Raw genomic sequence first — 10,302 nt, forward strand, 5'->3', positions numbered from 1 at the left:
GCCACTGTAGGTCCTTTAAAACCCCAACCGGACCCCCTGGCTGTCCTGTCCACCGATGCCCACCTCCCGTGCTCACAGCCTGGGCCCTCCAGGGCCTCCTTTTCTTTCTTTGTGGCAGCTGCTCCTCGTGGCTTGGGTGAGTGTTTACGGACCAGACCTCCCTCCTTTCCCATCTCCATGCCTCCATCTTTCCGACCCTCCTGCTGCCCTTTCCTCAAATTGCTTTCTTCCTCGAAACAGAGAGAAAGGAAAAGAACACACCCACACCCACACAGCAGGGGATGATGAGAAACATGTCTTTATTGGATTATTACTATTATTATTTTAAAGGCGTTGTCTGCTAAGGGTCTTACAAGAGTCATCAGGGAATGCTCGCCACCACAGACCGTCATCCACGGCTGTCCTATGACCCCACTCCAACTAGGAGCCAAGGGCAGAAATTGGTCAGGGGAAACGAATGGATAAATCGGGAAGATGCAGGCGGCGGCGGGGTGTGTGTGGGGGTGGTGTTCCAATTCTTGGGGTTTGGAGGTCTTCCAGCTGTCTGTCCCGTCCCTGTCTCTCTGTCCTCTGTCTCCAGACTGGAGGCCTTTAAGAATGCACCATTTCCTGGAATTCTGGAACAGAGAGGTGAGGACAGTCAGTGGGGATGGCTGTCCTTTCAAGACACACCGCGGCCCCCTGGCAGCGCTGTGGATCGCCGCCGAGCTGCTTCTCTTCAAGGGTGGCGATTCAAACTCCACAGCTGCTCCCTGGGAGAAAGAGGAGGCTGTCTGCTCTGGGATTACAGACTTGGACACCCTAGACTGGGTGACCATGGGTTGGAATCAGCTTGATGGAAGAGAGTTTGGTTTTTTGGGGAGGGGTGGCCCACTGGTTTGATGGAACTCACTGCCATCTGAATTGATGCTGACTCACAGCAACCCGTTCGGACAGGGGAGCGCTGCCCCTGGGCTTTCCGAGACGGTAAATCCTCCCAGGAGCAGAAAGCCCCATCTTTCTCCTGAGGAGCGGCTGGTGGTTTCACACTGCTGACTGGGGACTCCGGTGCCCAACCCAAATTGTCAGATGACTGCCACAACCCTCCCTCCACCGGTTGTGGTCAGGTGCCGTCGAGGCGGTTCTGATTCATAGCGACCTCGTGCGCGATGGAACCCAACACTACCTGGCCCCACGCCATCCTCACTACGCCTGCTACGTTGGGGTCACAGTGCCTGGCCATGTCCTAGGGGGTCTTCCTCTTTCTCGCTGACCCGCTCCTTGACCAAGCGTGACACCTCTTGGTAAGCACAGAAAGGAAGTGATGTTGGAGCCCGGTCGCCAAAGCATCCCAGCTTTCTGCCTAACCCGCCCATCCACTGCCTAAAACAGCTTGAGTCGACCCCGACTCATAGTGACCCGATCGGACCGGCCAGCGTGCATCCGCGCCATTTCAAGGATTGGTTTCGGGCGGTCATCTTTCCGGATTGCGGACTGACACACATTTCTCCCGTAGAGCGGCCGGTGGGTTTGAACCTCTGGCCTTTTGGCGGGTAGGCAGGTGCTTTACCCACTGCATCACTGCAGTTTCATCTCTGCAGAGGAAGCCCCTTGTAGGTGGACCTACCTGGCCAGCTGCGTTTCGCTGACCATGACCACTGTGCCGTTGCCGGTCACCATCTGTGAGCCTTGACCTTTTGGTTTGGTTACCTTGCAATAGAAAGGGGAGGAGCTCTTCCCCTGCCGTAGCCGCGGGGTGCCTTTTGAGGATACATGTCATAGGGTGAGACGTCCCCGCCTTTTTAGTGTTCATACGATACTCTGAGCCAGAAGAACACACCAATCCATCTTGGGAGAAGCAAGGAAGAATGCTCCTTGGAAGTAAGACGGCCAGACTTCATCTTACATACTTTGGACATGCTGTCGGGAGAGGCCAGTCCCTGGAGAAGGACATCGTGCTTGGTAAAGCAGATGGGCAGTGACCAAGAGGAAGGCCCTAGAGGAGATGGAGGGGCACCGTGGCTACAACGATGGGCTCAAATGTAAAAGCTGTGATAACGCTGGAGAAGGACCAGGCAGCGTTTCGTTCTGTGGTACACAGGTCACCGTGAACTGGAACCAGCTTGATGGCACCGAACAAAAGCAACAATAAGCCTCTCCCCAAAAGTTTAGACAGCAACACCTGTGACAGAGGGAACCTGGCAGCGAGGGGACTCTGAATGCAGGACACCCTAGAGAGCTGGACCGAGAGAAGACCGTCTCCCAGCCCCTCACCAGCATCTCACACGGCTTCTGCCCGGACAAGGTGTAACCTGACCGCTAATTCCCATTCCGTATTCCTGGAGCGCATTTCTCCAGCGGGTTCTGGTTTCCTGAGACAGAACGCTGTGAGACAGGATGTGGCTACTACAGACTGAAAGGGGACACTGGAGATTTGCTTTCTATCCATTGAGAAGTTTGGCCCTGGGGGGAAGGCCCTGTTGGGGGGCTGTGTAAATGAATGAGCCGCCTCCGGGGACCTAAACAATCCCTCCGAGGGCTAGCTGGAGAAACTGCGTTCATTTCTGCCTAGTAGGCACAGGGGTCTCCTCCTGAACAGGTTTTGGAAATACAGATTTCAAAGAGCAGTTTCTTTATTTCGAATCCGCGCTGCCAGAAGGACCACTCGGCCTCCGTTGTCCTGCCTGGGCACTAAGATGCACACAAGCTGTAGGACAAAAGAAAGCAGAAAGATGCCCACGGCCGTGGGGAGGGCATTCATGTTCCAATACAGGACGCTGTATGCAACAATGCAACAGACTGCATATCTGGTGGCCGACTTACTTGTTCTCTAATATCATTCACTCAGTGGGTCGATGACCCAAAGGGTGATCCTTTAAGGCCCAGAGGTCTTTCCACTCAGAGCAGAGACACACTTCAGAAAGAGGATCCTGCTCTCATTCACATGGGCTCAATTGACATCCTCTGGCTGCTTTGCAAGGTGCCCCGGGATGGCACGCAATGGAGAACCAGGTAGTTTGGGTGAGGGACGCTTTCGGTTCATAGACAATGACCAGAAAAGCTGGCTTCCCTGGTACATCCCCCATGGAGGGGCCGTGGTGGTGTCATGGGATAACTATCAGGTTGCTAACCTTGAGGTCAGAGGTTCAAACCCACAGCTACTCCAAAGGAGCAAGATGAGGTTGTCTGCTTCTGTAGAGATGCACTGTCTGGGAAACCCCCTAGAGGCAGGCTATGGGTCAGAATTGGCTCCACGGCAGTGTTTTGGGGGGTTCCATCCCCAGGCATCATGCCAGAGACTTTCCATGCCTCATTTGTAACCTCACCTCGGTCCCATTGTCTAGATGCAATGACTGAGGGTCCCTGGCTAGATGAGTGACGTTCAATCTTAAATTAAAGGCCCGCTGCCATCCAGCCATTCTGACTAGCACCGAGTAGAACTGTTTCTACTTCGGATTTCTGAGAACGTGTACTTTGCTGTGGGGGCAGACAGCCTCATCTTTCTCCCTCAGAGCGGCTGGTGGGTTTGAACTGCCGATTCTCATAAACTCACTGTCACCAGCGGCCGTGACGGTTCAGAGGTGTCAAGCCCACGTCTGTCTGAGTGCTAGGTCTTAGGCCCCTCCGGGGACGGGCGTACCTTCAGCCCCGATCTTCCCATCTCCGTCGTTGTCCGCAGCGGCCATCAAGGACTTGGTCTCTGACTCGGTCAGTTCTCTAGCGCCGCTCTCAAACTTCTGGAGGAAAAACCTACGGATGACAAAGACAGACGGGGGTTTTCTGAAAAACAAAAACGACGCGCGTGTGTGCTCTCTCATCTTTTTTTTTTTCCCCCCCTCTCAGGTAACCATCTGTTTGCAATCATCAGGCCAGGTCTTAGCCAGCAAAGGGGGAAACTCATGTGGTGGGCGTCTGGGTTCTAAGATCTGCTCCATTTCTTCTGATAAGCCCATCTGCCCATGAAAACCCCTCCCGTGGGGGAGGGGGGTAATGTATTTTCTGCCCTCGGCCTGCAGGACCCTGGCTCGATGTTTGCCTTTAATGAGGTTCAGCTGAGGGGCCAGTGATGAGCAATTGAGCGGGCCGTGGAGGGAATGCTGAAAGCTGGCCTGCCCTGCCCCATACCGGCCCATCCACGCAGCAGACAAGTAAGGACCACGCGTACTTAAGCTCTTCTTCATCCAGGTACCCACTCTGGTCGTTGTCGATGAACTGGAAGACATCTTTCACCTGGCTGGCTGACATCTTGGTGAGGCCTGAGGTCTGGAAGAATTTTTGGGGTTCAAAAGTATCTGGGTCTGAAGAACAGAGAATAAGTTATTCCGAAGCGCCTGTACTTGGACCGAGGTGCTGAAGGCGCAGGCTGTTAAGAATACTTATTGGGAAGGGGGTGGGGTGGGGGAGCACTAGAGCGGATTGTGATTGTCTAACTCATCTTAGAGGTAATTTAACCATGGGAGGGGGAAATGCTCTAAAATCGATGTGGGCGTGATTGTACCATTCTCCTTAATATGATTGAATTATTGAATTTCGATGGTATGTAAATTACTTGCCAATAAAACTCTTGGAAAAAAAAAACCAAACCAAACACTTATCATGGCATCCTTGAGCTACCAAGTCTTTGCAGGACAAAGAAGGGCTGCCAAACTGGTCCAGGATTTTGAATCGACCAAGGCCAGGTGGCTCTGAGCTAACATCTCTGTGTCAGCATCTCCTGCCCCTTTCCACTCGCCGTCTGATTCCTGTTTCCCTTTCTCCACGCCCATCCCACCTCCACCGACGGTGCATCTGAGCTCCCTGCACTACTGATCTCAGTGTGGTGATCAATGCACTGGGTGGCTCCATCCGCTGATGTTGCTTTTCACTTCACGGAAGGCTTCCTCTGGCAAAGCAGCCCTGGGGCCCAGCAGCGGAGGGCTTGATCACTAGCAGAAAGCTCTGTCTGTGGCTGTCTGCTCTTGTCAGACTTTCAGCCATGGACACCCTCCGCGAACAGTGCTACAGGGTCACTTGCCAGCGGGAACGGTTACGGAAATGCTTTCGATGCTCAGGGTCTCCTGTCCTTAGCCTTTCCGTGCCTCCTTACTAACTTAGCTGCTGTTCTCCGATTTGGTGAATCGTCAGCGAAGTTTGTGTGGCATCCCTGTTGGGTCACCAGCCATGGGGACAGGTGAGAGCAGTGAGCACCGGCCTGCGGGCTCACATCCTCCACTTACCTTGGCACTCCTGCAGGGCCGCGGCGATGTCATCAGCACTGAGAATGTCCGTGATGCTCATCTTCCACCTAGCCACGCAACCAACAACACGCGGTCAGCAGGGAGCACGGGCAGGCGCAGACAGGGCCACGTGCCCTCTGGCAGCCTGGGACGCCATTGCTCTGCCTGCCTAGAAATGTTTCTCTCAAAAAGGAGAAGGGTGGTGGGACAGAGCACGCCAATTAAAAGCCAAAGATTGAAAAGACCCCAGTGCCCTCTCTTGACTACGTGCCAAAGCAATAATAATAATAATAATGATGATGATGATAATAATAGCAATGATTTAAATGATCTAAACAATGATTCAATTCTGTTTTCTTATTCTGATAAGAATAAGAAATAAGAGCGTGTCTTGTCATCGCCCACCACTTACACAGTCAGCTACAAACCAGCATTCTGGAGCAAACCTAGACTTGCTGGGCAAATGCATGGTTGCAAATGACACCCAGGAAAGGACGCAGGGCAGGCTGCCTGCAGACCTCGTGTGGCAAAGACGCTCTCTCCTCTGTGCCCTGAAGGATGGAGACCCCGTGAATGAAAAGCCAAGCTACCCGAGACCCGGATCCTTCCAGGTGTCAACTCCACAGGGAAAGAGAAATTGGAGCCCGGCCGGCACAAAGCTAGAGAGAATACACACAGGGGAGAAGAGCCTGGGTCCCGGGAGGCCCACCAGCTACTCACCTTTCTTAGCTTTCTTTTTCCTGAAGAAGAATCAAGAAGAAGAGCGAAGGAAGCCAAACAAACAAACAAACAAATGAGAACAACAAACACAGGCGCTTTTGCTGCCTTGCAGATCCACCTTATATAGGATCGAAAGAGCGATCGGTACCGCCTCTTAAATTTCTTTTTCAAGATCGAGTGGCCATAGCTCAAATGTCTTGCCTTACTAATTAAATCTCTCAAGCTCTCTTTTCTTCTTCTTCTTCTTCTTTCTTCTATTTATATCTCAAGGGACAGTGGGTGGGAACAGCCACTTCTTACAAACAAACCTCTACAAGCCTCCACTACGGTTTCAATTCTGCAAGTGAACCTCGCAGAAGTGAGGACAAGGTCCCGGCTGCCCAGCAGAGAGGGGGTGGAGGCTGAGATGACATGGATGTGGACGGGGTGTCCTGAGGACTGACAAGGGCTCCCCCGATGCTTGTCCCTGACGCTGGCGACTAGTTTGTTTGCAGTCTCAGAGACCATGGAGGCGTGAGGCCAACCTCAGCCCCGAATCGGTAAACTCAGAGTGATTGGGACTCGATGGCTTGGCAGCCTTTGCTAGGACCCTCCTAACGGGACCCCATGTGTTCTTTTCTTTCTTCCTTTGGGGAGGACAAACACAGATCCAATGCCACGATCGGAAGCATGCAGGGGCTCAGAAGGAGTGGTATTGTTCCGCATAGGCGCGTGGAAGTGGTTGTTGTTTAGCGCTGTGAAGTACAGCCCCGTTGGCTCCGACTCACAGAGACCTTACGTACAACAAAACGAAACACCGCCGGGTCCTGCGCCATCCTCACAGCCGTGCCTCTGCCTGAGCCCCTCGGGGCATCCACGGTGCCCATCCATCTCGTCGGGGCCTTCCTCTTGTTTGCTGCCCTCCACTTTACCAAGCACGATGTCCTTCTCCAGGGACTGGTCGCTCCTGAGGACACGTCCGCAGTCTATGAAACAGAGCCTATCCACCCTCGCTTCTAAGGAGCATGCTGGTGGTACTGCTTCCAAGAAAAGATCCGTCGGTTCGTTTGGCGGTCTGTGGTCCTTTCGATGATCGTCACCAGCACCATCATCCAAGTGCTGCACCGGTTCTTCTTCCCTTAAAGCCTGACTTCAATTTCCACGTGCGTTGGAGGTGACTGAAATATGCCGGCTCGGATCAGGTGCTCCAGGGGACATCTTTGCTCTTTACCCTTCAACGAGGTCTTTGGCAGCAGATTTGTCCAATTCAATCCCTCATGTGATCTCTGGGCTGCTGCTTCCACGAGCGCTGCTGGTGGATCCAGGCCGGATGAAGTCCGTGACCGCTCAATCATTTTCCTGTCTCACAGGCTGCTGTTCATCGGTCCAGTTGTGAAGGTCGGAGAGTGGAAAAGGACCATGGATGGAGAAGAGCAGCTGCATCTGAACGGAGGTGTTGGCGGAGAATACTGGCTACACTGTGGACTGCGCGAGAACAAATGAAGACATCGGTCTTAGAAGGAAAACAATCAATGCTCCCTGGAGCGTGGATGGTGAGACTTTGGCTCTCTTACTTTGGACTCGCCAACAGGAAAGACCAGTGCCGGAGAAGGACAGGATGTTCGGTCAAGTTAGAAAGACAGCAAAGACCAGAGAAGACCTCCCTGAGATGGGTGGACATAGGCATCGAAGCAATGGATTCAAATATATAATAGATGATGAAGATGGTATGGGGTCACGTTTGGTTCTGCTGGGCACAAGGTCACTAGGAGTCGGAACCAGCTTGGCAATGGCCAACAACTCCATTGCTTCCCACGTTGCTTCCCACAGCTATAAACAAGGTTCTCTCACGAAAACTCCACCGTTTTTAAATGACCACATCTCAACCCAGGGCCATTCTGTCAAGTCCATTTTGATGCCTGACTCTCCCATGTGGGTCAACATAGAACTGTGCTCCGTTGGGATTCGAACAGCCAGTTTTTCGGAGGTAGAAGGCTTTGCTTCTATGCCTGCATCTGTTGTGAAGTGCACAGACATGAGGGAGGTCCTTCATCCTTATCTGATGAACAAACAAATCCAGAAAGCACAAGAAACTTAAAATCACTGCTACAGCCTGGCCTCCACTGGCCCAGGCCTTTCCAAAAAAGCAGTTTCTGAAAATAAAACTCAAGAGTTCTGAATTAGGTTTCTGACATTAAGTTGCCATAGAAACAAGCTGCAGCCCTGTCCCTCCACAGAAAGGGGTTTACCATTGTCGACAGAGAGAAAATCTGTCCATTTTCATAAAAATAGCACAGGGATTGAGATCTGGACACCTCGGGTCTCCTAGTTCTCCCAGAGAAAAGAAAGCAGCAGAGACCCAAGGACAGGTCACTTGAACCAACAAGACACCCAAGCTTTGCCTTGAATCCCATCGTGTGTCGTGTCCATCCAGTTGGCGTTAGTCGTTGAGTGGATGCCAATTCATGGTGACCCCCTGTGCTCCTGAGAACCGTTCCGTGGGGTCTCCTTGGCTGTCGTCTTAATGGAAGCAGACAGTGAAGCCTCATCTTCGCTGGAGCCGCTGGGTGGGTTTGAGCTGCCAACCTTTAGATAAGCAGTCAAGCACAAATCACTAGAGTTACCCAGGGACTTTAGTGTACATGATTTAGGCAGGGAACTCATGCCTGCTCCAGGAAAGGGCTGGCAAAGAGTGGGAAGGAGATGACCTTACTTAGAAGCCAGCTCTGTTCTTTATTCCAAGGAGCGAGACCTGCCCATCTGCACGAACCATGAGCAAACCAAGCCCACTGCTGGAAAGTTCCTTCTCGTGCGTAGCAACCTCAGGACAGAGCAGGTCTGTGCAAGAAGAGTTTCCAAGGCGGTACTCAATTGAGCGAGGGTGTTGCTGAGGAATATGGAAACTACCATGGATTGTCAAAAGGACAGACAGATCTGTCTTGGAAGAAGGACAGACAGAAGGCTCCTTAGAGACCAACACAGCAAGACTTTACTTCACGTACTTTGGACATGTGATCGGGAGAGTCCAGTCCCCGGAGAAGGACATCATGCTTGGTCAAGAGGGGCAACGAAAAAGAGGAAGGATCTCAATGAGATGAACTGACACACTGGTAGCAAATGGGCTGAAGCATCAGAATAATTGTCAGGATGGTGGAAGACCTGGTAGTGTTTTGTTCCATTGGACACAGGGTCACCATGAGTTAGGGCCAACTCAACGACAAATACCAACAACAATAGCAACAGCCCTAATCTTTACAGGAGAGACAACCATGTCTCTCTCCTGAGTAGTGGCTGGTGGGTTTGAACTGTCAACCTTTGTGGTTGGTAATGTAACTTTTGACCACTGTACCACCAGGCTTCCACTCAAACGGTTCTTAGGATAAGGACCAATGTACTTTCTCTGAACTCGAAGGCCCCATGTGACCTGGCTCCTGTGGAGGTCTCCAGTCCCACGTCCCATCACCCTCCCTGCAGTCCCCAGACTGCCTATCTCATCCCTTGAAGTTGGGCACTGGTTTGGACCAACGTGGCGGAGTGCTCTCTTTCAGATTTTCTCAAGGCCCGGGGCAGTTGTTGGAAGGATGGTCATCTTTAGAGTCTGCTTGTAGCCCAGCATGCATTTTCCACTTTTTATAACGATTGAACCTACAGCTGATCCACTCCAGCGACTTTCTTGTCCGCTTTGTGGCCACCCTCTTCCTAAGCACCTCCGGTGCTGGGCGACCTCCAATCAAGAGCAGCTGCTGAGATGGCAGAAGTCAGGCCAGGGCTGGAGAGAAAGGCTGTCTGTTGGATTTGTTGTTGTTGTTGCTGTCATTATTGATATATTTAAATTTTTACTGGGGTAAAATATATATTGATAAAACATTTGCCATTCTAACGATTTTCATGTGAATCACATGAATGACATTCAGCATCTTGTATAAATAACCATCACCACTAGCCCTTTCCAACTGGGTTTTATTTCCCCCAAGCAGAAATTACTCTTTAAGTAATAACTAACTACCCGTTTTCCTCCCTCTCAGCCCCTGGTAGCCTCCAATCAATTTGGTTTTGATATGTCTGCCTTAGGACTTCCTTCATGGCCGTCCTAAATAGCTCAGTCAAAGCCCACAGAAGCAAACGTCCATGGCACATCGTGACCGATGGAAACAGTGACCTGCTGAAAGATGGTGGTTAACTCTGTCACTTTGACTATGTATTGTGGGGTGGCTGGCCACCATCTTTAAGTGAAGCACCACGAACAGTTTCCTCCTTGAATCAAATGTGTGAAGCCCTGGTAGCGTAGTGGGTTCCAAGTCAGACTGCTAACTACAAGGTCGGCAGTTCAAACTCACCAGCTGCTCCTTGGTAGAAACATGAGACTTTCTACTCTGCACAGATTCTACAGCCTTGGAAACCCAAACAA

At 51.7% G+C, this 10,302-nt stretch overlaps 1 protein-coding gene across 1 annotated transcript; it reads right to left on the minus strand.

Annotated features, from left to right (window-relative positions):
• Window positions 1–506: 506 nt before the first annotated feature.
• Window positions 507–5,954, minus strand: OCM (oncomodulin). The gene is made up of 5 exons (XM_004705555.2): window positions 5,916–5,954; window positions 5,196–5,263; window positions 4,145–4,277; window positions 3,620–3,729; window positions 507–617 (listed from the first exon to the last, which is right to left on the minus strand). Exons 2-5 carry the CDS (start codon window positions 5,254–5,256, stop codon window positions 592–594), a joined length of 330 nt encoding a protein of 109 aa, XP_004705612.1. The 5' UTR covers window positions 5,257–5,263; window positions 5,916–5,954; the 3' UTR covers window positions 507–591.
• Between the last annotated feature and the right edge of the window lie 4,348 nt (window positions 5,955–10,302).

Source organism: Echinops telfairi, unplaced genomic scaffold (genome assembly GCF_000313985.2).
Source record: "Echinops telfairi isolate 266 unplaced genomic scaffold, ASM31398v2 ScPeMD7_5;HRSCAF=22, whole genome shotgun sequence".
Lineage (NCBI taxonomy): Eukaryota > Metazoa > Chordata > Mammalia > Afrosoricida > Tenrecidae > Echinops > Echinops telfairi.